This window comes from Rhodamnia argentea, chromosome 7 (assembly GCF_020921035.1).
Source record: "Rhodamnia argentea isolate NSW1041297 chromosome 7, ASM2092103v1, whole genome shotgun sequence".
NCBI classification, from domain to species: Eukaryota; Viridiplantae; Streptophyta; class Magnoliopsida; order Myrtales; family Myrtaceae; genus Rhodamnia; species Rhodamnia argentea.
The window spans coordinates 480,990-508,285 of NC_063156.1; the positions used below are offsets into that span (position 1 = coordinate 480,990).

The 27,296-nt window shown below is 40.1% G+C and overlaps 4 protein-coding genes across 11 annotated transcripts; 1 reads left to right on the top strand and 3 right to left on the bottom strand.

Moving 5' to 3' along the window:
• Nucleotides 1-6,094: 6,094 nt before the first annotated feature.
• Nucleotides 6,095-9,725, top strand: LOC115740793 (ubiquinol-cytochrome-c reductase complex assembly factor 1). Of its 3 annotated transcripts, none has more exons than XM_030674389.2 (8): nt 6,095-6,256; nt 6,628-6,829; nt 7,096-7,309; nt 7,975-8,141; nt 8,313-8,437; nt 8,737-8,800; nt 9,046-9,094; nt 9,416-9,725. In XM_030674389.2, exons 2-8 carry the CDS (start codon nt 6,638-6,640, stop codon nt 9,475-9,477), a joined length of 873 nt encoding a protein of 290 aa, XP_030530249.1. In that variant the 5' UTR covers nt 6,095-6,256; nt 6,628-6,637; the 3' UTR covers nt 9,478-9,725. The 3 variants fall into 3 exon arrangements, 2 of the variants coding, with proteins under 2 accessions (XP_030530249.1, XP_030530255.1); XM_030674395.2 differs by having other exon boundaries at nt 6,637-6,829; XR_007199157.1 differs by lacking the exon at nt 9,416-9,725 and having other exon boundaries at nt 8,313-8,473.
• A 1,834-nt stretch (nt 9,726-11,559) lies between these two features.
• On the bottom strand, nt 11,560-14,143 carry LOC115744315 (putative kinase-like protein TMKL1). Its single transcript, XM_030679421.2, has 2 exons — nt 13,133-14,143; nt 11,560-12,825 (listed from the first exon to the last, which is right to left on the bottom strand). Exons 1-2 carry the CDS (start codon nt 13,617-13,619, stop codon nt 12,230-12,232), a joined length of 1,083 nt encoding a protein of 360 aa, XP_030535281.1. The 5' UTR covers nt 13,620-14,143; the 3' UTR covers nt 11,560-12,229.
• Nucleotides 14,144-16,127: 1,984 nt separating this feature from the next.
• LOC115743677 (ceramide kinase) lies at nt 16,128-21,354 on the bottom strand. 2 transcript variants are annotated; one of them, XM_048282536.1, is made up of 13 exons: nt 21,044-21,354; nt 20,689-20,844; nt 20,442-20,609; nt 20,246-20,338; nt 19,706-19,798; nt 19,025-19,166; nt 18,855-18,887; nt 18,659-18,740; nt 17,814-17,963; nt 17,569-17,673; nt 16,991-17,356; nt 16,636-16,702; nt 16,128-16,546 (listed from the first exon to the last, which is right to left on the bottom strand). In XM_048282536.1, exons 1-13 carry the CDS (start codon nt 21,221-21,223, stop codon nt 16,409-16,411), a joined length of 1,773 nt encoding a protein of 590 aa, XP_048138493.1. In that variant the 5' UTR covers nt 21,224-21,354; the 3' UTR covers nt 16,128-16,408. The 2 variants fall into 2 exon arrangements, with proteins under 2 accessions (XP_048138493.1, XP_030534436.1); XM_030678576.2 differs by having other exon boundaries at nt 17,569-17,670; nt 21,044-21,353.
• Nucleotides 21,355-21,901: 547 nt separating this feature from the next.
• LOC115741967 (uncharacterized Rho GTPase-activating protein At5g61530-like) lies at nt 21,902-27,145 on the bottom strand. 5 transcript variants are annotated; one of them, XM_030676022.2, is made up of 11 exons: nt 27,128-27,145; nt 26,777-26,825; nt 25,538-25,654; nt 25,193-25,455; nt 24,869-24,931; nt 24,676-24,694; nt 24,039-24,137; nt 23,866-23,943; nt 23,540-23,784; nt 22,600-22,756; nt 21,902-22,368 (listed from the first exon to the last, which is right to left on the bottom strand). In XM_030676022.2, exons 3-11 carry the CDS (start codon nt 25,596-25,598, stop codon nt 22,223-22,225), a joined length of 1,131 nt encoding a protein of 376 aa, XP_030531882.1. In that variant the 5' UTR covers nt 25,599-25,654; nt 26,777-26,825; nt 27,128-27,145; the 3' UTR covers nt 21,902-22,222. The 5 variants fall into 5 exon arrangements, with proteins under 5 accessions (XP_030531882.1, XP_048138709.1, XP_048138710.1 ...); XM_048282752.1 differs by lacking the exon at nt 27,128-27,145 and having other exon boundaries at nt 25,193-25,468; nt 25,563-25,654; nt 26,777-26,934; XM_048282753.1 differs by lacking the exons at nt 26,777-26,825; nt 27,128-27,145 and adding an exon at nt 26,589-26,731 and having other exon boundaries at nt 25,193-25,468; nt 25,563-25,654.
• Nucleotides 27,146-27,296: the final 151 nt, after the last annotated feature.

A 27,296-nucleotide genomic window follows, 5' to 3' on the forward strand; every position in this document is an offset into this window, starting at 1 on the left:
ACTTCATTCAGAAGGGTCCCGCCTTCGTCGTCATCCTCCTAACGTTGATCACACTCTTGGACTCGTCCTCGCATTTTGTGTTATTCCCATTTTAGTCCCTGAAGAAAAAGATTCGTAATCCGCGTTGTAAAGCAAAACGAACTCCCGCTTGAACGCGAAGTATTTTTGTCTTTGCAAGTCGGATATTGCTTTCAAGAAAGGCGTACGAGGTAAGAAACGTAGGAGTGTCAATATCGATTGTTGGGTCCGGTTTTAATTGGAATTTATTTGGGCTTTTGTACAACCATCTAAGTTTTAAATTCCTGCGCTAATTAAACACAAAGCACGAGCATCCACGTCCACATAGAGAGATTTTAAGTCAAAAACTCATTACTCGTTTTTCTTAGCAAAATTGTTGACAAGAGATGATCCGGTGGAGCGGTCATTGTCCAACACAACCGTCTTCTGTTGGTCCATCTCATATCCTAAAAAATGTGCTTGAATGTCCAAAACTCATTCAATATCGCAAGATACATGTGATGCCGCTATAAAGCGAATTTGACTTGTGAACTCATATTTTAAATAATTAAACTAAAGCTTTTTGCCCTAACGGACCTAAGTTTAGAGTTGAACGGTCGCGTTTCACTCGTGGGGTAAGGTGGATCAATTATGCGAGTTGATCCAACAGCTCATAGCCGACGACTAGAAAAGACAAACAAGATGGACGCACACGTCTCTCAAATCGCAAACTCATCTCTTTGTCATCCTCTTGACATGAAACACAATGTACATCATCTTGTTGGCATTAGTGTCTGGTTTTTCCCTCCCTCTTTGTTTTTTTCCCTTATGGATAAAGAAATGTCTAGTTTTAGCAGTAGACATCCGTCTTAGGGTGTGCTTTCTAGTGGTGAACAAACTGGAACGGACCAACCGAGTTGGTCCGGTTCCCGATCCCAATAAATGGGATCAATGATCGAGCAATCCGATCTCCGGTTTCATGGTGGATGGGACCAAATCGAACCGTCCAGAATATATATAACTATATATACATATAATTAGAAAAAAATAGAAATTTTTTAAATACTTGTATGAGATGCTAAAGCTTTTGACTTCTTAATACCTTGATAGTAAAGTGGGCTTTTGTTAATATGCAGTCTCCAATCGTGTTTTGTCTTGACTCAATTTGGATTTTGTTTTGACTATTTTATGCAAACCTATTATTTTGTCTGCACTTGAATCCAGTGAAACACAAATGTAATCCCACTTTGAGGTTGACTCTTTCTAACTCAAGGAGAATAATGTAGGAACATAATCATGTTTCAGTTGTTTTAAGTGTTTTTCTTCATAATTTAGTCTTTTTTCGTTATCTTAGGATTACAAATACTCATGTGATGGTTGCATGATGTTTTGTATATGTTTTATTAGGTTGAATGGTTGAGATTAAAAGTTATTAGTTTAGATCAAAGGGTTAGATTTTTATAAATAGCTGGCATTAGCGAACCAAACCGGGATTGGACCAAATCGCCGAATGGTCTGTTCCGATCCTTGATTCCAAAAATTTGGGGATCGGACCAGCTTGGACCATGCACACCCCTAATGCTTTCTTTATTGGATAAGTAAAATCTAATTTATCTATAAATTAAAAGAAGAAATATAATATAGGAATTGAACTTTCCGGCATCTATTGGGAATTTCATGCCCAATCATTGACATTTGACAGTGAAACTTCATTTACTAAATGAACTTAAAAGCATTTTTATAGGGAAAAGTGTCAAAAAAGTCTTAAATCTATTACTGCCTTTTAATGGTGCCAATTTAGTAATAAACCTTTTGACATAGAGCCAATGCGGTCATTCCGACTAATTTTTCGATTATTGCTTACGTGGATACCATACGGTTTACGTGGCATGGCCGGTGTTAACGTGGATATTTTTTATCGTGTTTTTATTTTATTTTATTTCTTTTTTGGTCTTTTTCCAGGGCAATCCGATGGCCGGTGAGACTAGCTGTCGCCAAGGCAAGATTGGCCTCGCCAGCGTTCGCCCTCAACGACCACTAGAGAAATCTAAAAAAAAAAAAGACAGAAAAAAGAAAGAAATAATGAATAAAATAAAAAATTATAAAAATATAATTAAAAATGTCTAAGCCGGTGCCGATCTTGTCATGTAAGTCGTCTGGCCTCAAATTGTATCCCCATGAAGGGAATGCCGAAGTTGAAAAAGCAACCTAATTATTCGAATCCTTATTGTGGCATCTATAAATTATAGACCATATCCGATCAAAATTAGCCGGGAATGACTGAATTGGCTCTAGATCGAAAGATTTATGGCAAAATTGGCACAAATGCAATAATTTGAGAATTTTTTTTTTACACTTTTCGCCTTTTTTATAGCATCGAAGAATCCTGCTGCATGACCTTCAGGATCGGGAATGTACGATCAGCATGAGGTGGTTATCCTTAAACAAATGTGCCACTTATTAATCCAGTATCAATTTCTCTTTTTCCCAAAACTTGTTTGAGACTTGATCCATGGTGTGTGCTGCAGCAAATTCACGTCATGCATGGTAAATCCTAACAACATGAATATACGAAGTTTTGAGCTTCATTGAAAATGCACCTCAATGACTCGTAATAGTGGCCTGTTCACTCCATAGAAGTCACATTATATGTTCAAAATATCAGTTTTACATGTACTGCGAATTCTCGTAACGACACCAATTACCTTTCCCACATTTTGACTCTTTGCCCCTTATCCTCTTCTGATTCCAAAATTGCACTCTGCATCTTCAACCTGCTGCAATAACCCAAAAACTCTCTCTTGCCTAAACATATTATAAGTGTCATAACTTTGTGTGGTCCTCACTCGAGACGTCGCTAACTTACCACCGGCCACCGACCCAACGCAACCCCTCTGCAGGTGGCAGGTACCCATCTCTCTGTCTCTTTTTGGACATCAATGGAGACCTGAGATCGAGATTGCAGGGCCATTGCGGCCTTAAATCCAAGGTCTCAACGGCCATGGAGGCCTTGATCGGAGGTTGTTGCAGCTCATTGGCTGCCTCGCGGATGCTCAAGAGCCTGTTCTGTCTCGAATTCCATAGAGAAATCAACTATTAGCGGAACTTATGAAGAATAAGCAGGAGGAAGAATGGAATAGAGGGAAGGTCTAGGCGCTGAGTCATTTGGCTGTGGCATGGAGGCGCCATGGCAACTGAGCTAGTGCTTCTGGTACTAGATTTAGAAATGTGTCGGTAGATGGAAGAAGATAAAGGTATTTTGGGAAAGAGAACTAATATTATGGTAAATAAAATATAAGATTTATTGAAGTGAGGATGTAAAGGATTATTAAAGTGAACGAGGGTAGAAACGAGATGGTAAATGCGAGAAGGGAAATTGGTATCTTTCATAATGCTCCGCTTGCTTCGCCGAAAAGTTAACTTTTATTGAAAATATTTTTTAAGAAATCATTTTTCAAAAAAGAAATGATATTTTTTGGTATTTGATTGAAATTTGGAACTGAATTGAAAATTATTTTGTTATTTGGAAAGAAAATTTTCTTTTCATTTTCCTAAAAAGACACGAGTTATTTGTGTGATACAAGGCTGCACACGATATTTCATCAAATCTTAAATAAAATTGAATTGCATTAAAAATTTTACGGGTTTGGTTACTTAGGACTTGCATGGCAACGATTCTGATTCTAAAAAGTGATTCTGATTAGAATTGTTTTTTCCGATTCTGCTCTCGGGATGAGTTTTAGAGAATCAGAACGAGTTTGGTAATTGTACAAAATTTATGTTCCTGGAACGATAACGTGTTTGGTAACTGTACAAAATTTTTGTTCCCGAAAATAATTTCTCTTCCCAATTTTTATCATTTGAGTCAAATAATTATATAGTTACTTTGTGAAATTTCATCCTAAATTTCGAATTAATCGAAGATTAATTTAATATTGATTCTCTTATCTAACATATTGCATATAATATTTTTTTTCGTGATATTCCGCCTAATTGTCATATCATAACGAGTCGTTTTAAGTTTAAAAAAAAGATAGACCATATTAGGTTAGTGTGTGATTTCGGATTAGCTCGGACATTCGCAGGCCTATACTAAATCGCAATGAAGGAATATCAAATTCGATTTTAGTGTGATCGATGGCATGTGTATGTGTACATACAAATGGAGTCGGCACTAGTCTTTGAGGAAAGTAGATCGAGAACCTTATCAAACAGTTAGGAGAAACCATTCGATTTTACGCAACCAGAGAAATATAGGGTCCAGGGCCTTGATTACATAGGTGTTTCTATCGAAGCCCTTTCGGCATCAAAGTCAATTGTTTTCTAAACGTATTTCATGTAAATTTTTAATTCATTTTTAAACCTATGAGGTAAGTCAATGCTAATTGTTCGCACATGTTCTTTTTGTCTTTTTCCAAATTTTATAAAATTAGACTAAGTAAAAAGCACTTAAACCTAGGCAAATCACAACCAATGAAATCAAGTGCGCAATTAGGGAATCATGACATTGATAAATTGCATCATAAAACTTAATGAAGCCCTAAGAGCTTAAAGAAATATGGTTCGGGTTTAATTTTAAAGGTGTTTATAATTTTCCTAAAAAAGAATAAAATCTATGAAATATAGGGAATCTAGGCCCAAATTTACAAAAATGAGGTCAAACTAGCATAATCTAAGCTTTTTCTATTTTTAGGGATTTTTTGAAATTTTTCTGATTTTTTGTGTTTTCATTTTATTTTCTTATTATCTTGTATATTTTTCTTTGAAAATGAGACCTCTTTATATTTTAGATCAAGTGAAAAGTGGTAAAAGAACTGAAAGAAAAAAGTGATAGATGTGTTCTATTTTGTGATTCTCAAAAATAATTTTTTTTTCATGACCAGTTTTTTTTTTTTTGTTCTTATTTTTGCTCCAAAACTGTTCTTGGCAATAGAATTAGAATGAGATTCATTTATGTTACCAAACATGATTCTCATTCTTTTTTGTTACAGGAAACGGAATCAAATAACGATAACGGTTATCATGCAAGCCCTTAGGTCCTACACCCGGCCTTGGGGTACTGAGGCCCAAGACCTGGACCCAATTATGGGTGACCCGAGATCGGTTGTTGAGCTCTTGAGGACTTGGGCACGACTACTGTAGATTGGAGAAAGAGTATCGAGTTCTTGGGTTCAGCATCCAAGGTATTGGACCAAAGTTTTGAGGACCTTAAGTGGGATGTCGGGGAATCAAGGGACTTAGGCCCCGATCACTAGGGTCCCCAATCTAGGGCATCCGGATCTTGATTGTAGAAGCCAATATTTCTCAAGCCTAATCATTAGGGACTTAACCACCACGCTGGGGACTCAAGACGAATGCCAATGACTTAAGTGTGGGATTCGAGTATCGCCCACGGTTGCTAGGGACCCGATCGCAAGCATTGGGATCTCCAGCTCAACCTCAGTGAACCTGGTTGGAGTGAGAGGTGCAGTAAGGGGGTACTCAAGCACTGACATCTTTGGTATATCTCAAGGAGCTTAGGCCCGACCTCTATGAACTCAGGCCCCACCTCTATGGATTCAAGCCTGATTGCCAAGGACTTGGGCACAAGCATTTGGCTCCCTGTTCCCAAGCGTATCCTAATGCCGAAATCTGGTTATACTTAAATAGTATGATTTTTTATATACATATTTTTTTTTGTCATAATATGATTTTTGATATTAAAAAAACCAATATCCTAAATTTAAATATTTTTTTTTTATCAAGGGTGTATTTGTTTCGTGAAAAATAAATTATTTAAAAAATATTTTAATAAAAATGATAGTTTGTATTGCATATAAAAGTAAATGAAATTAAAAGGTGTTTTGTTGTCCGAGATAATATTTAGACAAAAATTATCGTCGATAATAAAAAAAATTATTGATTAATCATTCGAAGAGGTCATTCTTACAAAAAATATATTTAATATTCATAAAATAAACGTGGCTTAACTATAAAAAGAAAATTAATTTCGGTTGATTCATTTTTTCAAGAGATTCAAATGTAAAAAAAAAAAAAAGGTGAAAGCATTTTCTTATAGAATATTTTCATCGAAACAAACTAACTCACTTTCGTTCTTCACGGCCGCAAGGGACTCCACGTCCCCTCTCTCTCTCCTCTCTCTGCGCGCTCTACTTGTCTAGGGTTTTAGGACTTCAGCAGTGGCAGAAAAACATCGCGGGATCAAGAAATGGTCGGCCCGATTGGCTCATAAACTCCATCGCGTTCGTTTGGTTCCACGGTCGGTCCACTCTCTTCTATGCTCTTCTCGTTCTCCCACTCCCGATTACTTTTCAGTTTGTTTGCTTATCAGCTGTTGATGAGTGCGTGTGTGGAGTAGCCGGAACATTCACACAGCTTTTGTTCTTTGATCACCTCTCTGAACTTAGATTTCAGCCCAATCGTTAGATTATACGGAAGAATCTCTTGCATTTTGGTCGGATTGACTGATCGTCACCGTCTAGATATGAAGCTCGTTTGCCTTTTCCTTTTGCATTGAATTTATCTGGATTTAACAATTGCATTTGCGTCTTAGTTTAGTTTAGATTTGCCCAGAAACTTTTATGTCGCATCTATGCTGTTATTCGCTCAACATTCGGTTTATTTTATTAGGCGACTCAGGATGTTTCCAAGATGGAGCAGAGCACTTAATCATCTATCAAGGGTCAGGCCAATAAGGAATGTGGAAGTCAGGGATGAATTTCGTGCGTTCTCTCATCGAAGCTATGCCAAGGCTGCGGCTGCAGCTGCAGCTGCAGCGGCAGTACCCATTGCACCTGATTATGCCGGGAATAATTTGTCTGGCAGACCAGCGGTAGGTACTGAAGCACATCTAGTTTATATATGGAGGTCGTCATTGCATTTTAGATCCCGGCAAAGTGTTGAAGAGCTCCGTAGATGCTGCTTTTTCCTGCTTTGAATTCATTATAGTGGTAGGTATATTGGTCACAATAAGCTATGCAGTTATCCAAATGAAATTCATCAAAATCTATTTTCTCGCTTGCCACTCTCCAGTTTTATGTTATAGCATGCACCCTTGCAGTACCTCGTCAGGCAAATTAACCGGGACTGTTCCATTAGGTAAACCTGGAGAGAATGCTTAGGTCCAAGCCATGTTCACTGGCTTTGGCCCCAGATTCCCCATTGAGAATTGAAGAACCAAAGTATGAAGGCATCCGCCGCATGATCCTCAGACTGATGCTCTTTTACAGCAAACAAAGCAGATCTATCAGAGGTGCAAATGTTGTGTACCGGCGAATCCTTCATCAAGTCAATAAACCTGCCATTTATGAAGGTAACCCTGTCTTTACTTTGCTAGCTAAGTAAAAAGTGTAGTCCATGAAATCGTTGATTTACATTGAAGTTTGAGATTCAAGTTTTAGACTGTCTTCATTCCGCTTTTCAAGCAATCCAATGTCCATGACTTAATAAGCTAAGATAGGGAGAAGCCTTGTTGCTAAGTGAAAGAACTCTTAAAATCAGGATGTGGAGATAGCAATGTAGTTCTACTAGCCGGTCCTGCTTGGGAAGAAACCAAGAATAAAATGGACACAGCTATCTCTTGTGAATCTCCTCCTGGCCTTTCATTTCAATGACGAATTAGCGAGGAATTGAATGTCCATTCAAGCTCTTGAAAAGTAACACCTTCTAAGTTGCAATTGATGCTGTGACCACAGAACTTTCTTTTCTTTTGAAGCTCCAGTCGCCTAATTTATTAAGTAGAGAGGGATTCCTCTAGACCAAATCTGTCAATTGTTAATGGCTTCATAGAATCATAGGAAAAACAGTCTTTAGTATGGAGGCATTCTGAATGTATGTGCCTCCAATGGCAGATAATCTGCTTGAGCAAAACATTGCGAAAATGCATGTTACTGTTTGAATAAGACTATTGAAGACTCACTTTTTTATTCTGAGCAATTATTGCACCAAGTGGTCTGAGGGTGACTGCTGTCCATGCAGTGTTTAATTTGGAGAAGACCTTTAAGACTACGTTCTCTTTGCTCGTACTCCATATGTGGCTTTGCTTACGTCGATTGAAAGAAGATGGAAAAGAAGGTGTTGAATTTGGGCAATACTTGTATGAGATTTACAATCATGATGTGGAGTTGCGAGTATCTAAGGCTGGGGTATGTGACTAGGTCTCCTTTAGTTCCCTAAGGATTGTTGGCCTCGTGTTTTTCTATTTTTATCGTTGAAGCAGACTACATACTATGACTAGAAATTTCTTAATTTATTAATGAAGTGTACGTGCTACCTGTTTTGTGAAGGGGATTTCATTTTACTTTTATCTTTGGCAGGTTAACTTATTGTTGACCAGGTGGATGAAGGACCTGGAGAAAATATTTTATGGAAATATTGTTGCTTATGATTCTGCCATGCTTCCAGAGGCTAAACGGGACGAGATGACAAACGTAATTTGGAGGTAGAGCATCTTTCTTATGCAACAAGAGCTTATGAGATGTTGTCATGGGACATGTTTATGAAAATGTCACATGAAAAATATTCATTCTCAAGTCTCGACTCCAGAGCTCTACATATACTTAAGTTGTAGCTAAAGATACAAGGGTGCGTAGATAATATTACAGGCATATAATTCATTGATGCTAATGGCAAGGCTAATTGACCATGAGGATCAGGGTTAGATTCCCTATTTCATGTATGAGAGATGAAATTGATGTTGAAACCCCCATTACTCTTCTTAATATAATGTTTGATCTGCAGGAATGTTTTCTCTGACGATGGCTCACCAAGACCAAACGATACTGCAGTGCTACGTGCTGTTCAGGCATGTAGTTTAAATAGCTTTTCCACATGTTAAAACAATGAAAACTTCACTGCTCATTAGTAGTGCCCTTTTCTCCACAAACTAGATATCTAGATCTTTTTTACCAACTTGAATGAGCTTAATATGCAATATCTCCAGTAGCGGATGATATTCCAGCCTTTGAAATATTTATCAGTTCATTTAAGATATCTTACCCGCTGTGAAGTTTTTGCCACTACTTATTCCTAACTTTGGACATCCTGTAGGCAATGGCTAGGTATGCTTGTCGAGAATCCTATTGCCTCTCCTTGACAGGTAAGTTCACATTTCGTATTTTGTTGATAATAAAAACAGGACTTATAACAAGCTGTCCTCATGAGAAGTTAGTGTTTGACAACTTCAATCTTTCAAAATCCTTTAAGTCCTCTTGGTTACATTTCTGAAGGTGCATGTCTTGACACTCAGGGGCACGAGTTGCTATATGCTGAACCTTTTTCATGCTCTTTCCTATTATGTGCATGACGAGTTTTACCTACTTTATTGGCTTGACTATCAAAATTCTGAATGTTTGGTGCTAAATATGATTTCATTCAAATTGCCCTAGTACGAAGTTTAATTTATATCACTATCTGGCAGACAAAGAGGCAATGTTCTCTGGAAACTTCATGTTCACCTCATTAAAGAGCACAACTGATTGAGGGGCAAAGTGATTTCCAAGAGATGTAATTGAGAAGTTTCCAAGCCATCTAAAGAAAAATAGATGGTGTCACAAATGTAAGAGAAACCATTGCCTTATTGGGGGGGCAGTTTGTTCTTAGTCAAATTTCCATTAGGAAAGACCCCTTAGACATCGATGGGATGTCTTCGGTATTTCTTTACTGTTTGTCTATAAGCTAGCAACTTCACCACAGTCAATAAGATGATATTGACACATCATGTTTCTGTTTAATTCGTTGAGCTTAGTGTAATAGCAGCTCATTTCTCCTGTACTAAACTGCTTAGCTTTAATTTTCCAATGGCGAGTGCTTGTCTAAATGTCCTTTCGTCAATTTATGTCTTCTCGTCAAGGTGAGACACGGAGAATTGATGGAGACTGATAAAATGGGATTCTTTGCCCCGGTGAAATTAGGGATGCCCCTGTGCTACCGAGCACTAGGTGAAAAGGTACTTGTACCAATAATAAACAATGCTCCTATGTGGCGCTTCATCTGTCTCGCCATTCAAATATCTGGTTTTCTCGGATAATTTGGTCAAGGGAACGTATGAACCAAGAAATTCAACACGAGCTGTAAAGAGGATAGCTCAAAGTTGAAATGCAACTGCCAACTAAATCAGGGGAAATTATTCAGTAGTCGCAAAGCACCATGTTAATTCCTGTTATGGCGCACATTTTTTTTTTAGTTATGTCAGATAATACGTGTTGGCTGAGTTGTAATTAAAAAATCCAAATTCTCTCTTCTTCATCCTTCACCCTTCGTCAAAGAGTGCCGCCTGTGGCTCTGTCTTCTTGCTCGTCCATGGCTTCGCTGGCCTTGTGGAACTGTCCGCTGCTGGGCTTCGTCTTCCCAACAAATAGCTCCATCTCCAAGTCTGGCGGAACTCGCTGCTGGTCCATCTCCAGATAAGCAGCTATGGCGATGGAGGTTCATCCCTAAAACGAGTGCCGTCGGTTATATGGAGCTTGAGGTCCTCACAAGCTTGTGCTCAGGAACAAAAACCAACAGAGATGGAGCTTATGGTCCTTACTCACAAAAACATGAACACACAAGTCTCTCCCCGCAATCATCTGCATTGTCAGCTCATCAGAACCATTCGATAGAGCCAGCTGAGTTTCCAGATCTGAAGCTATGGCCACGAGCAATGACGGCTCTGTCGGCCCCAGGCGGCCATGCAATGTTGAAGGGCCGGCCGAAGGGACTCCTGAATGCGTCACCGACGTCCGTGGACAACGGTCAGATCAAGAAAGAAAATGGGTAGAGAAGAAATAAAAGAAAAGCTAAAACTTTTATCTTTTTATTCCAACTCGGTGGGCAAGTGTAAATTTTCTACTGGACATAAGTAAAAAACGCACGTCACGTCAGAAATTGAAGTAGCTTTGCAACTAGAGAATATTTTCTCACCAATCCACGCCTTGAAAGGTGAACAAGAACAAGGGAAAAAAGCAGAGGAGGTCCCAAAGCAGCTAAAGCTCCAGGGCCAATTGCCAAAGCGGGGAACATTACCTTAGTGCTGGTCCTCTTTTCCAATAATGTGCCGCATGCCCTTGCCCGTCTCTAAAAGAGTCGCTCTCCACTGGTCCAGGGAGGAGGCCCCCCCGTTGCTTGGAAGATTTTTTATTTTTTTCTTTTCTACATATTCTTCTTTTCTTCCTTCTTTTCCTTTTTGGTCAGAGAAATAAAAGTAGAAAGGAGAGTGGCATTATCAAAAAAGTGACAATTTCTTTGTCTCCAGCTCCAGATGGGATCATAATGACGGTTTAGACAGTTCTTCTCCCTCGACTCCACATATATTCTCTCAAATTGAACCACCGCCACCACCAACCAAGAGGTGATTAGTGATTGCCACCCGCCACCAACCCATGCCAGCTAAAGAACTCGAATTGAAAGAAGGAATGATGTTTGTGTGTGTATATGAGAAAGAGAGAGAGGGAGGATTCAATTCATTTCATTTGTTGGTGGTTATCTCTCCAAATTTACAAATCCAATTATCATTTTGCTGGATGGATACAGCTCTATCGAAGAGGGCAAATCCAAATTTAATCATCAATAATGGAGCCAGGATGACAAAGTATGCCAACTTGAGCAAGCACTTTACATTTCATTGGTGCCAGATATTCTTTAATCACTATGAACAGGGCATCACCTTGACAACAAAAGTAAAAAAATGTGACACCCAGATGAGCACTTCAGCTTCCATTGGCGCCTGACATTCTTTGCTCAAGAAATGAACAAAAGATCCGGACACCCAAATTATCTATCAATCCCAATGTCATATCTTCAATTTCAGGATTTAGTAGCCTAGCCTCCCCAATCAAGATGGGGGACCAGTAGGAATCCACAGGTTGTTACGGTAGCTGATAATTCTGGTACCCTATCGAGAATCTTGAAACGGGACAAAACCCAAATCACCAAATCTCCAATCCTTTCGAATAGCTGACGCATCCGCCTGTTTCTTCAGGGAATCGGTAATGCCCACAAACAGAACCGCCATGAAAATCAATGCCGCTGCCATCCGCTATTGTTTGTCGGGTAGCTGAAACTTTCAAAGGTTTTTTTCCTAGTAAATGGAACTCTATACACACGAAACATCATAGTCTTCGTTGTCGCTGTCACAGGGCTTTCACCAAAATGAAACCAAGTCTCGGCTTTTAATTTAACCGTCAGATTATACCTAGACCTACACTACCATTACTCAGATTCTGGCTCTGTCTGATGAACTCGGATTGAGTCCTCATTTCCCGATTTCCTCGAGCTTCCATAGGACTTGCTTTGCCGTCGGTCTGAGAGAAGGAGATGGGGAACAGCAGGCCATTGCAAGTTGAGACAACTTGAGCACGCGCTCTTCTGAAACCGAAACACCGCCGCTGCCGCCTCCATTGCTTGAAAGAATTTCAGGATGATATAACTCTGAGACTCTACGACCAAGTACTGCACTTCTGATGTAGTTTGGTAGATAAAACTCCTCGTCGGAAGATGCTTTCCCATTGATCGGTTCCTTCCCTGTAAGCATTTCGAGCAAGATCACGCCGAGACTGTATATGTCGGAATCTGCACTTGCTTCTTTCATTTTGATGAGCTCAGGAGCTTTGTAGCCCTCGGCTGCCAATGCTTCGAGCATTTCTTGACCAGCCATCGGGTTCAACAGCAAATGCAAGCCGAAATCCGAGACGTACGACCGGTGATTGTGGTCCAAGAAAATGTTCTTCGACTTTAGATTCCCGTGGATTATAGGCTTCATTAGTCCCGTGTGAAGATGATCCAATCCTTCGGCTATGCCCATTGAGATCTCGTAGATGGTGGCCCATCTGAGAGAATTTTTACTTCCATCTGCCCATTAGGACAATTTTGTGTTTAGTAAGATCATGATCCCTTGATACTACGCTATAAATCAACAGGGTTGGTTAATCCAACTAAACCAGGTCAGAGGACCAAAATGAAAAACCATGCCGTGTTCAATTCTTTTGTGACTGAAAAAGAACACTGACAAGCAAGCATGGAGTAGAAAATAACTCAAAAGCTCTTCAATCTGGCTCTACATCATCTTCCCGAATTCCGTTAAAAAGGAAACACTGAACGAAGCACAAATAAAGAATCAAGAATCAATAAAAAGAAATGAATGAAGATGGTGAAGTACCTCTGATGAACTCTGCCAGATTCCACTTCCTATAGAATGGATAGACCAGCAATTTCTCTCCTCTTGGCCCAGAATAGAACCCCAGTAAAGGAACCAAATTTGGGTGCCTGACACTTCCCAAAGTCTCAATCACCTCGGCAAATTCTTCACTTCTAGTGACGCAAACCGGTCTCAAGAACCTCAACAACTTCAGCGAGTTGCTCTGATCAAACACAGCCCGGTACAGGGTCCCATAACTGGACTTCCCTATGACCTCTCCTGGAGCCTCCAAGATGTCGCCAATCGTGAGATCCTCGCTTCCTTGGAACGTCATCAGGTCCTCCACCTCCGTCTGATCTTCGTACGTTTCGTCTGAATTCTCCAAGTCTGCTCTTTGACCATATGTTCGGGATACATTTCGGTAGAAGTAAAAGAAGAGGAACAGAGCAAATGCAGCGGCAGCTGCAGCTAGTCCAAAAACGAGTTTGAGCGTGTGGGTGTTTCTCATGACAGAAGAGAGTGTGAAAAGACGCAGCTTTTGATCTGACTGATGGTCAGTCAAGAGTTTCAAGATTCGAGGGCGAGTGTCCCAGTTTGAAGAAACAAGACCTTGCTAAAAAACAGGGACAAGAAATTGGGGGGCGAGAGAGTTGAATTTGCAGTTATAATGCAGTAGCAAGATTTGCAGAGGCTATGTAAGCAAGACAAGAAGAAGAAGAAGAAGAAGAAGAAAGAGCTGAAGTTCGCATGGGGTTGCGGAACACTAGATTTTAGGGAACGTGTCTAACATGGCATGAATGAAAGATGAGCTCGGCTTGGGATGGCGAAAGATTTTATCTTATGCAATGCGAGCAGAATCAAGGAAGACAGAACTCAAAGGCATGTGCAGTGATGTATGAATGATTGACTGTTCTCGCCTCGGTTCCCTCGGGCCACCGCATTTTGGCCTTTTCAGCCTTTTCTATTTGCTTCAACTACAAGGCAAATTTTCAGTAGTTGGTAGGACAAAGCTTTATTATCTTATTAATTATGCCATCAACAGAACTAATCACCGAGCATTTATATTACGGAGGCTTGTGCTTTTCAGCAGGACATTTTTTAAGTCTATTTCAATGAGTAAGAGGCAATAATTTGAGGTGGTTTGACCAAATTTAATCATGTGTCTATATTGTCCTTGATCCTACAATGTGCTTACTTTGCGATCTCTTGAATTGTTGGACCTTGCAACGTTGTCTTGCAGTCGACCATTTGACGTCATTCTTCTTCTTCTCGCTTTTCGGGTGTGCTAAAGCCATGAGTTTCTGGTGTTTATGATTCCGTATGTTATGCGACGACCTCTCGGCTTCGCAGGAATTGAAATTCTCGGGATGCAAAAAGAAAGAAGCAAACTGAAACCATGACAAACAAGTAGTGCACTTATGGACAGCCGCAACTTATTTAGTTTGCTTTGGAAAGAGGCATCCGTGTGCACTTTGAGTGAAGACGTACATCTCAATGTTTTAACGACTTCCACTCCTTCATTGCGGAGAGAAGAGTGTAGTCTGTAATGAGATGCTTACTCGGAAGCGGCAAGTTCGTCATTGGGGATTTGTCGTTGCCTTCAAGCCACTTCTCGATCGCCCTGCGGTCGTAAGTGTATCCATCCGCAGTGACATAGCGGTCATTCATCACATACTGAAGAAAGGGGAGAGAATGAAAAAGCAGATAAGAAAGCATTTTCGAAATATTCGATATAGTACTCCTAAAGGAGATTATAGGAAACATGTGTACATTAAATGAATGTAGTAGCAGTATCAGCATCTGACTGATCGGGAAAATGAAATGGCTAGGAGGTGCAAGTTTAACCCAGATTGTTGTGTCTTTGGTGCGGTCAGCAACTTCTTTCAGCTTCTCGCGGACAGGAAGAACTTGATCTCTCAAATCAGGCCGGTCCTTTCTCCGAAGTTCGGCACAGCTTATTGCTAATGAAGCCAGTTTCTCTGTCTCTTCGGGTGGCCAATCTCCGGCATCTGCATCCAGGACCTCCATTAGAGATCCTTCATTAATTGCCCTTTCGACCACATGAGCGACTGCTATTGCAGGCTTTGACGTCAGAAGCTGCAGAATGACTATCCCAAAAGCAAACACGTTGATACTCAGGTTCGATGTAACATAGTGCTCCAACGGGACCTGTGGTCTTGAATATGCTCGATAAGGATGAATAGTTTTCCCTGTCCTGACAACGAATTGTCAAGAAGCAAGAACCAAAGAACCTCAGTGGAGGGCATGTCGCCTGGGTTACGCAGAGCTAAAATAGACAAGAAAGTTCATTCTTTGTTCCTACTCTTAAGTGTATTTGAACTCTAGAAATTAGTCGACTGTATAAGAGATGGCGGCTTCCATATGTTCCTTCCCTACAAGAGGTGTTCAGCTTAGTAAAAGTAAAAAAAAAAAAAAAAACAGAGCAAATATTGAGAATATTCTCGACATTTTGAGGCTCTCTTTCTTCTGTGCAAGAGACAAATTTCCATGGCGGGAGCCCAAAAGGTGGCAATTTTCAGTGATATTAGGGCTAGCAGTCTGCAAACAAAAAGTGAAGCAGCAATTGGAACATACGATGCATGAGGACGATGGTTTTATAAGAGTCACTTTTCTTGTAGAGCTTGAAGAAAAAGTTCGAACATGGTGTAACTTGGAGGGTATTGAAATTTGTCGATAGTAATAGAATGCATGCTTCACACCTCTAGAATGGCGCCTGGTACCTTCTGGCATGAGATTCACACTTCCATTGTTGGTACAGGCTACAATTGTAAGGTATCATTAGAGGATTGAGATAGTCGAGTTGATATGTTCACCAACAACAGTTCAAAACTTCAAGAAGCTGTGATGTTAAGTACTCAAGGAACAAGGGAGTCTTCATTTTCTAGATAAAAGCTATTTTCTCCCGGTGCAAAGGGGCATTTCCCTTTCTAAAAGGCCTTTATTAAAAGCTGATACATCCCTTTTGATATTTCGCCTTGTTTATGCGCACATGCAATGATTGTAAATCGGTCCGCTCCTCACTTAGGCAAGCCCCGTTGATTTAACAAGTAGATGGATCTAATTCGCAAAAGGGGGTCCTTCTGAGGGTGCTAATAGAAACTGATAATGTGGTATCAACTGTTGGAGGCATTTTCAAGATGCAACTTCGTGATTTCTGCAGAATGTATAATCTAGTTCCAATGTATCCTTCCTTCTGCCACAGAACTCGGAGGAGTATAATTCAACTCTTCTGAATGAAAAATGTTTCTTGGGAGGATGACGACGCGCGGTTAACTTCTAAACCAGAGGTCCAGAAGCAAACAAGTTGATTAGGCCTCGAAATACTTGCGCTGACAGTTGGTGTGCTTGAAAGAGTTCACCGTCCAAGTTCCAGATGCTGCTCTTGCCAGAAGATCTAAAAGTAAAGGCCGAGGTCTGTTTCATCACAAAGAATATGTGTCAACAAGGTAAAAATACTCTAAACCAGTGGAAAAGCACATACAACATATGATTAAAGTAACTTCCTTATGATGTTCGACAAACTCGAAGTTCAAGGGATCTCCATCCCTCTTTGCCAGCTGCAAAAGATGCCTGTTGATTACAACAAAGTCAGAACTACGATGCTATTAGAAGATCATGAGAGGATATGACCCTTAAGCAAGGGGAATCTTGAATTGAAATGGTCAATTCCAAGAGGACTCATAAAACCCTTTTATTTATGGTGGATTGATCATATAACTTGCGCAGCTGAGACAAGATTTAAGTGTCCCGTTAAATTAATCCTGATTGTCACTTAAGCTTTCAGAATCAGATAACACCAAAAACTAGGTGCACATCGGACAAAAGGAAAACCAGATTCAGAGCTTGATGAAGCCTTACCCCAAATAAAAGGCCCTAGGGCAGTCCTTGATCAGAATGAGGTGCATAAAACCATCTGCAAGATGTGCATCAGCCACTAAACCATCTGGTGCTCTCCCATTGCGGCATGCGATAATGGCAGCCCCTACGCTAAGATAGCGCCCTTTGAAGCTCAACCAACCCATTTCACCCGGATGTGAATATGGTTTTGATTGAGAACTTACATCACGATTTGCAGTACAGATCTCGCAATTAGCACGACAAATTACTTTCTGACGTTTATTCAAGCTACGTAGCGCTCGAAAGTGGCGACGCCAATGACCTTCCTCCGCTGGATGCGTTTCTTCAGAATTGACTCGAAGGACTGCTACTTCTGCTTCGTATGATCTGCATGTCAGGAAACATCATAAATACTTGAAAGAAAAAAATTCAAAGTAAATTTTAGTAGATTTCTTAAAAAAAAGCAAAAATATTAAACAATTCGACTTCAAAAAGAAGAGGCTCTATACCGATCCAAGTCACTAAGTCTGCACATCATCAAAAGAAAATAAGCCTATTAAGAGATATACCTATAGCCCAAAAAAAAAAAAGAGGTATACCTATGCCTCAGAAACACTTTCGTTCCAGCATAATCATATCTCTTGGGTCCCATCCATCGGTATTTCTCACTTTCAGTAATGACATCTCCATAAAACCCATACCTGCTTCTCAAGCATACTAAAATCAATAAAAATGAAAGATCTGTTTCGTACTAGAATGGAAACAAGACAGTAAAAAAAAAGATGCACAAAAGACATATACTGTCTTGCAGCAGTATGCGGCATCAGTAATAATGAGAAACTACCCAGCAAAAGAAGCTGCATATCGTACACAAGGTTCGACCTTTGATTCAGCTGTTGTCCTCCATCTTACAATTTGAGCTATATCGAGGGGCACATTTTTCCCCATTACTATTTGCAATGCAGAAGTAACAGGATCGCGAGCCCCAGTTGTACTGCATAAAGCACAAGCACCAGATGTAACGCGTTGAAAATGATTAGACTAATATTTGGCTAAACTAAGTAATTTACAGAACACAAATTTAGTCTTGCGTTCATAATAGATGCATAGGCAATCAAAACAATATAAAACTTGTCAAGTAACCTAACAGTAATCCAATAATGCAGAATAAAAAAGATAAATGATCAATTTCCACTGTACAGAATGGGTAGTAACTGAACGACTGACCAGTCGTGCCACTACTAGATATATGACCTGAAAAAGCTAATCAGGCACGTGAGTTTCCATAAGTTTGTAAAAATTACACAATTGGCAAAATCTGATTTGTCCTTTCGATGGTCAGAGATGAAGTTGTACTAAATAATTACTCAAGTATAGCACTCACAAGAGCAATGGAGAATCTAGGTCAATCAATCAACAAAAAATTGGCTCTACTTCAATGTGTGTTTAGTCATGCAAGTCTGTTTCAGCAGGAAGTTTCTTTCATCTTACTGTTGAAGCCGGCAGAACTTCTGCGACAAAAAATATGACAGCTCCTCATAAACAAGGAAAGGCCTTTCCGAGTATTTATCAGAACTCTATATCACAAATGTCATTAAAGACCCTAGTCCGAAAGCATGTAAGAGGTAAGTGTGCTGACATAATTAACTAGGGTGGCCAAGAATCACCCAAGGAGAAAATTGAAAGTACCAAATCACAATAGCGTCAGTTGAACCAGCAGGAATGATTCCAAATCGAAATTCTTCTTTCGGGAGAAGGAACTGAGTATCATCTGTAGAGTAGCTCTATATATCAGTTTATAACAGAAGTGATTTTTTATTCCACAGTGAAAATGAGATTGAATGCATTACAAAATTAATTTCTGACATTATTTGGAAAAACTCACCTGTGTAGCAAGTGCCAGAATGTCCTTCGCCTCCTGCAATTTACAAATAATCATTTAACATCAGACTCGCCTGTTACCAGAAGTTTCAGTCTAGTTACTAAGAAAAAAAGCATGATTAGAATACATTCAATCCATTATTGTGATGTTCATTCTGAAAGAAATCTTAGTACCTCTTATGTTTGTATTGCGCATCAAGACATCACCACAATCTCCAAGAGACTGCACAAAATCTGTTGGGGCAGGTGGATAAGGAGCTTTATGCCGCGAAGAAAGAAAACCATTGAGAATTTCATTGAAGAAACCATCACCACCCTGATTCATGACACTTCTTTTCAGCGAAAAAGATATGTCAAAACCACTCACTCATAATGCTGCCGAAACATTGATGCACAGTAACCAGAATGGTTGGAAAAAAGCTAACATCTGAAAAGAAGTAGCAAGAAAAATGCTCATCTAGGCAAGTTGAACAAATTGGCTCATTTCAGGTCTACCGTACCGAAGTTATTGTTTCACAATTTACGTTTGAAAATTCAGGTCTCGCGCATACTTACTCATGTTTGAGTATGCAAGGAGAAACTTGCACTAGGAGTCACATTCTGACCAGTGAGCACTAAAGCAGAAGAAATTTACTGCCTCACAGTACAATTTTTATATTAGATATACTGATAAATCAGTTACGATAAATAATCTATGATTGTAACAAGATGCATGTGTAGTAAAGGTGCTAGTTATAGCAACTGCCTGGTTCTGTGCACATGTAACCTAAGTTCCACTCAAACCTCGACCAGGACCAGCTACACATTAAAAATTGGAGCATATGAACTGAAATGTGAATGGATTTTATATCTTACAACAGCAACCACGCCATCATATTGTTTGAGCTCCTCATTCGTGGTGGCCAGCATCACATCGAATGCATGTCCTGCCCTCTCAGTCACGATCACCTGGTTAAAAAATTCAAAGATATTGAAGCAATTATCAAGTTGCACATATACTCATACCAGTCTAAGGGAGAGAATTTCCTCCCATGCGCTCATGTTAGCTTAATAACGGCCGGCACACCACTGTGCAAAAATTCTAAACGAGATGAGTTGCCATTTTACTACGGATCTTGTGATGCAGCAGACGTCTCAACTTGAAGTCCAAGCACCAAATATGATTAAAAAAGAAGCAGTCTAGACAGCAAGACATGCAAAGACACTCGCGAGTGCTATTGGAGGGAAAAACAACAACAATGATACTATTAAAACAGCTGAAAAAGTAAAAATACTCCCAGTAAAGTCCAGTCCAGTTTGCAGGGGTAATTATAAGAAAGGTACAGCTTCTACGTACATTAACAAACAAGAAAATCTGAGACATACCACTGACTTTAAAAGGAAAAGAATGTGAACCTTTGTATGCACTTTAGCACGTGAGAATATAGGAGAAACAGTTTCCCATGTTGTACGGCCATTTCCCTTTCCGCTCTTCGGATGAACAAAAACCTGATAACATGAAAGAGTTCTTGAAACGAGTTACGATCATTGAGACAGCCAAGTTATCTACATATCTCGCTCCCGGAAGGGTAGCATTCAGTGGAGACCGTACCAGGAGATTCTTCGGCCTTTGCAGTTCTTGGTCCAAACAGGAATTAATTACATTTACCCACATCTGACATACTTGCTGATCTTTGTGACCAAAAACATATGTGCCTAAGATACACCGGCAAGGATGGCACTTTGACCTTTCGACTCCATGCACTATAAAGCGGTATATCTGTTCCATTGTAGGTACGCCCATCAGTTACAATCATATCATAACGCTAACGCGTTCACCAATACAAAAAACAACGAACCTGTGAGTCCTCCCTTAGAAGACATCTTGCAGGATTTGAAAGATTTGATTCAGGAATTAAAGCGTGGTCAATAAACTCCACAGCATAAATATCAGCAAGTCTGATACCCGCTGCCTCTGAAGGAGAACGTTTAACGCCACAACAATCTGATCGATCCTGTTCCGATGAAGACAAGGTACAGCACATATATTCATTGCGAGCATGAATCTCAGCTAAAACACCATGTAATTTCAATCACCTCCCTAACTGTGATTTTGTGGCCAAGATCAGCCCCCTATCTAGAAACAGCACGACAAAATCATGCGCGAAAATGAGCATTCGTCAGCACATTCTAGAAAACAGGAAAGGCACTCACACTAGGTAAGCGCTCGAGCAACTTCCAAGACAGTCCATCTAAATCGAGAGCAAGAGCTACTTCTCCGACGCGGTCCAAGATCAGGTTGGCGGACACGACCGAGGTTTCGCCGGCGATGCCCGCGTTTGAGCTGGCAACGGCTTCATCTCTGAGGATCGAATCATCGCCGTTGCTTTCCATGAATCTATGCCTATCCAATCGGATTCTAGGAAGGAGATTCGCAGTAAAACAAGAAAAAGCAAGTTAACTGGGGAGGGACAGGGACGATCGCTGTTGAACCTTATGGGAAGAGTTGGTTTAAAAAAAAAAACTTATGGGAGTAAATGCGTTGAGAAAAGTCGTTGGTCGGCGTGGCCACAGCTCCGGTTCGTAGATTCACCGGTCCGTCACCTCGGTCCGGCTCTAGTCCGAAAACCAATGCCGACGTTGCTACCCTTGAGTTGCCCCGTCTATAGCTTGCCAGCTTGGTTCTCCAAGAAATTGGGCCGGTCCGTCCATTAGCAGGTGCAAATGAAGGACAAGGCCGAAAAGATGACAATCACAAGATTCAAATCCTGAATCAATGAAATTTGATAAAATCGAGTGAAAAAGAATTAAAAGGATGAACAGAACCCGACACCCACGAGATAGACACACCCGATAAAGGTCGATAAAATCAAATCAATAGACCTTGGAGTTCAAAATCTCACCCCAAATTTTGAGCTTCCAACGGCTCTTGCTCGAGTTTAATGTATTTGGCCATGAATCATCAGGTCATACTGAAGTTAGCGATATCAGAAGAAAAGCCTTAAGGATTAGATTGGTTTTCTCTAGTATCAACAAGCTATTCTGCTTGGCAGAGGCCCATAGAAAGGGGAATTCAGACAACAAGACACGGCTCTTTATTGCATAACAGAGGAGACCACTCGTCGTGGATGCATGAAGAGGTACGAAATCTTCTCAATGCAGATACAAGTTCTACAAAGCAGAATTGCGAAACAAAATATTTACGGAACATGGAAAAGAAACTAGGGTGTGGGATTAACGTCTATATCATCACTGCCATTTACAATATCTATCCAAAAACTATGCTATAAGAAAGCATCAGGAATAAATCGGTTGAAGCTGATGCTGCTGCTGATGATGCACGATCCAAATGGTCAGCATCCCTTTCTGTACAAGGATGGACTTCAATCTCAGTTACCTCCAAACTGTCTCATTGGCATCCGTGAAGATGGCATTGTGATGTTGTATGAGGCATTGAACAACCTCGATGGCACCAAAATCCATTGGCGTCCCATCATCCAAGGGAATCATGGATGACGCAACGGCAGTATCATCCTCTTCTGCAATTAGAATGGGAATGAGAATCACCAATGTGTTTCTGTAGAGTACAACAAACAAGCCTTTAAAAAAAAAAAATTTGAACGTTTTGGACTTCACGGACATTGGAAGTGTTGGCATTGATACATTTTGATTTATTAATATAGCTATCCAATGGCAGTAGAATTCATAGACAAGGTGCTCAGCACAGAAGAAACCATCTACGCCAGAACACATTATATAATATTGCCAACCTGCAAGCATGTCCCATGCACTGTAAGTAGGCGCTGTGTCCATGCCGTTCTGACTTGTGCGTGGATCATTCCAGTATCGCCTATAATACTCAGGTTTCTGCCCATTCTGCCACATAATCAAAGGAGCAAATTCCATAGCTAAACTCTGTGCATCCATCTGAAGGAAATAAAGGACAACGCAACAAGCTGGTCAATTAAATTATATACCATCCCAATCAGCATTTTGACCAGAATGTTAGAGAAAATACATGCAGGAACTCAACAATATCGAGAAACATAGTATAGAAATATGCCCGCAGAAAATGAAAATCGTAGGGAACCTCACAACTTGTAGATCTCTCACTTTAGCCAAAAGTATTCGTACAATGAAATAAAAGGATGATGACCAGTGAAGTTCTCTCCTACATTGCCTCTACCAGGATTGATTCTCAGTCTCTGGGTCTGTGCAAGGTAGAATAACAAGATCGATGGTCTGGCACGGTCAACTAGTAGGCATACAACGCATGATAATTTCTGCTAGCAGACATATGCTGCATGACAATTTTCCAGCACGGGTCCTGCTGGAATATGTGGGAGCAGCAACAGATAACCATGCAAGCTTCTCACAGGAAGAAAAAAAAAAATTTCTCACTTGCTTCCAAGGAGCACAGAAAAACTAAACCCGGGCATGTTTGAATGGTGGCATCAGGACTGACAAAGCGAGACTAACATGTCAAGGATGCTTTGACTATGCTAAAACTGGTTAAATAATCAAGAAAAAGATATCTTCAGATACATTAGTTGAACTGGCAACCAATATTGGTTGTGATCGTGCTAGATCGCCAATCATGTGATGAAGATGTTCTATTATGATAAAGTTTCATCTCTTCACTTTCTAAAGAAAGACATATTTAGGATATTGACCAGAATAAGGCTGGAGAGAGAGAGAGATGATTCCTGCCTTGTTCAGAAGGGACTTCTGGCTCACACGATGCAGTAGTGCAGTTATATATTCCAAAGTCATAAAATTGACATTCGGAAGCTTCTTTAGTATGTTTCTCATTGCATTTATACTTGAACGAGCTCCTTTCATCTCTTCATAAAGTTCAAAAGTGGTGAGAGGCTCTGGAAGGCTTGCAAGATAACATTTGACTAAGGCTGCTATGTCCACTGGATTTACACCATCAGGCAGAGATGCATTTGAATCTGTAGTCACAAAATTTTATTAACACCTACCAAGTTAAATAAATGAAAGTGCTTTTGGAAAGAAGACAGTATCTGAGATACCTAGATTGAATGATGAGACCAACTGCTGGATAACCTTCTTATCTCCTTCAGACTTGAACAGATATGGAGCATTTAGCCCTAGTAAACAAGTTAGAACCCAAAATTACTTCCACTAGACAATTGCTGCATCATGCATATATAAACAAGTTTAGCATGACCTAAAAATAAATAACCTGATAATACAAGGTAATCAGCACATTTGACCAAAATTTGCGGAACGGGCCGGCTGGACTCTTCACGATGTACAGTTACCTCAATTGGAACTCCAAATACTGAAGAAAGATGCAATGGCAAAATTAATTCTCAAAAAGTTGTACAAAGGATTGTCCACCTGCATTGTGAAACAATGTCATGAATCTTAGGACTCATGACTATTGCAACTGCCATGTTCATGCCTGGCACGTCCAAACACTATATCCCGAACAGGCAAAAACATAATGATCAGTTTCTTTGTCTACCGGCAAGAGAACATCTTTTACTGGAACTAAGCTAACAATATTTTAATGATAAGACTCCGGAAATTTTCTCTCAGCAAATTGAGTATTTCTAAACTATGTCGCATCTCACATGTGTTGGGAAATTCCATAAGAAATGATGATGTAGGACTACATCACCTACAAATAGATACAAACCCTATTTAATAGATCATGAAATCGCTTATCAATTCAAAGAATGCTATCAAGTAATGACTGGCAACATTTCATGTTTAAGCCTCGAATTATTTTCATCTTCACTTTAACGTAAAGAAAGAAAAAGGATGATCGATATCTCATGATTTCAGCCGTCTCCATTTACAATATAGCCACTCACCATCAGTGCTTGCAACTCCCTGCAATCAGTGAAGAGTCGTGTGTTAGGAACTTGCCACAATTGTATAGAGAGAGAGTGAGAGTGAAGGGGGGGGGGGGGTGTGTTGGGGGGTGTGGGTGGGTGGGTTGGAGGAGAAGGGAGAGGAGAGAGTGAGGGAGAGAGAGGGAGGAAGGGGAGTTTCCTCAAATCCTACCTTTTGCCACCTTTCGATATCAGTAATTATAGTTTTACTTTTCTGTGCTGTCCTTTTCGCCACCTGAACAAATTCCAACATCTAAATGAGTAAACTTCCTCTTCATTAACTGACAGAAATACGTTAACTTTGTCAAGAACAATAAGTGGTGTTTTATTATTTGTGAGGTCATTAACCACATTGCCCCAATAATTTTGCTGCTGCAATTATACAATTAGCGAGAGTCACTTATTTATATACTATTCTATTTACTGTGTTGTGAATTTTTGGATAGCAATAGTAACAAGAAAATCCAAATCGCAAACTGAAGCAGAACTGATGTACCTCCTCGACTTTCGTCTTGCCAACAGCAACCTTATCTTTTGTCTCCGAAATGCCCTTCCTTAGAAATGAGCCTGTTGATGCTGCTGCCTCTACGAGGCGCTCCTGCATTGCGTGTCTGGTAGATGGTTGCCGTAGCAGTGCCCAGCGACCCTTGACACTAGACCCGACTCGTCCTGCCACTTCAGCAACATTGCCTTTAGCGTCCTTTGCTACCTCGCCAACAAAAGTTCCTGCAGTTTGCCCAGCTTCTTTAAGCTTCACACCTGCATAAAACCCTTGAGAATGTGACAAGCAATTCCAGTAAAGGATCTCCAGAAGAACATTAGCAAAATAATAATTTCTTACCTGAAGAAGAAAAGAAGCCACTCGTCTTATCTTTCCACTGAGGTGAGAAGGGCAAAGGCATTGATAGCTAAGCAAGCCGGGCAGACCAAGATGAATTGAATATCCCAACCAAGAGTTCTGTTGAATAAAAAGCACATTGACAATGTATTGAAAAATAGAAACAACAAAGACTGTATCTCAAGCATTCTTCAATAATGTCAGAGAGATTCTCAAATCCTTCTTACCAAAGCAGCAAATCAGAACTGAGTACATACATCAAAGAAATTGGAAACCAAACACACACACCACCATCCCCCCAACAAACAAACAAAAAAAACCCCAAGAAGGACCAAAAACATACACACACAAAAAAGGTAAGTAAGAAAAATGACAACTAGACATGCTGATTGCACTTAAACTCCTTTCATGGCATTGAATTATCAGCTAACACCACCAACAAAGCAAATTTAGTTGTCCAGGGCATGTGGGATGGGGAAATAAGAAATACCCAAAGGAACTAGCTAGATGCTTTGATTTGTGTAAAACCAGCATGACTGACAGTAAATATGACCGAAGGTGAATACTTCGAACGAAATGATGTTCGGAACATTTTTATCACAGCAATGGAGGTTTGCATACTCACCTATCGCCAGAGATGTCTGGATACTCGCCTATCTTTTATGTTCTCGCAATAAGGTCAACGTAATGAAGCAAGTCTTTCCTGTGATTCGGAAAGGTTTGAGCAGGAAATGCAATTTATTTCACGGAAAAGGAAACCATTCGTCCAGACTCTAAATTTGACTTTGCAGTACAAAATAGTAAATGCACAGCACTTTAATCCTGAAGCAATCAAATTGTTTACCGCTATATAAAGACTTTATACAGCACAAATCTAGTACCCACCACAGCATTAGGCGTCCCAGCTGAATACGCGTATACCCAAAATCCCAACTTCGAAATGGAAAAAGTTCAACTTTCATATTCGAAATCTAGAATTTACTCCAAGAGTCCGACGCAAAAGTAAGAAAAAGGAAAAGGCGTCCTGAACAATGAGCTCTGTACAGGTCCTCACCCTATCACTCCAGCAAAAAGAATCGCGATGATCGGTTTTCGTCATCGACAACGCAATCCAACGAAAAGCTACCCCGTCCCGGAGCGAAAACCGTGACGAAGCACGAACCGCCAAAAGTTTCAGGCACGCACACGGAGAACAAAAGATTGAGAACAATTCCATGGATCGAACATAAAGCGGGCGCATACCTAATATGCTCGATGATGATGGGATTCAAAGAGAGAGAGCGAGAGAGAGTTCGAGCTGAGCACGGAGGAGCTTTTTCTCTGCTGAGTTTGAAGTTCAAAGTCGCCTCTCCAATTTCAATATTTTTCAATATAATAATTTTCATGAGAGGGAAAGTGGAAGTGAAACTGGGAAAGGAGAGAGTGAGAGTCGAGAGATTTTCCTTCATTTTTCATTTTATTTTATTTTTATTTTTATTTTTTGGGGTATCAAAAGGGGACCCATGGAATAAAATCAACTTATTTGATAAAGTGATTAGAAGCGGAATTCGCTAATCAACGTCTCTTTGACCCGTCTTTTTCAAAATTAACAAAAGAAAGAGAGAGAGAGATTAGCAGCCGATGAGGTTTTACTTTATGGGGTTTTATTTGTTGGAGCGTTCCAACAGACAAATGGGCCGATCCGATTCGATTTCGTCCATACCGACCCGAATTGGGATTTTAGTTTCGCAACCGGACCGGACAGACACAAATAAGTCCATAA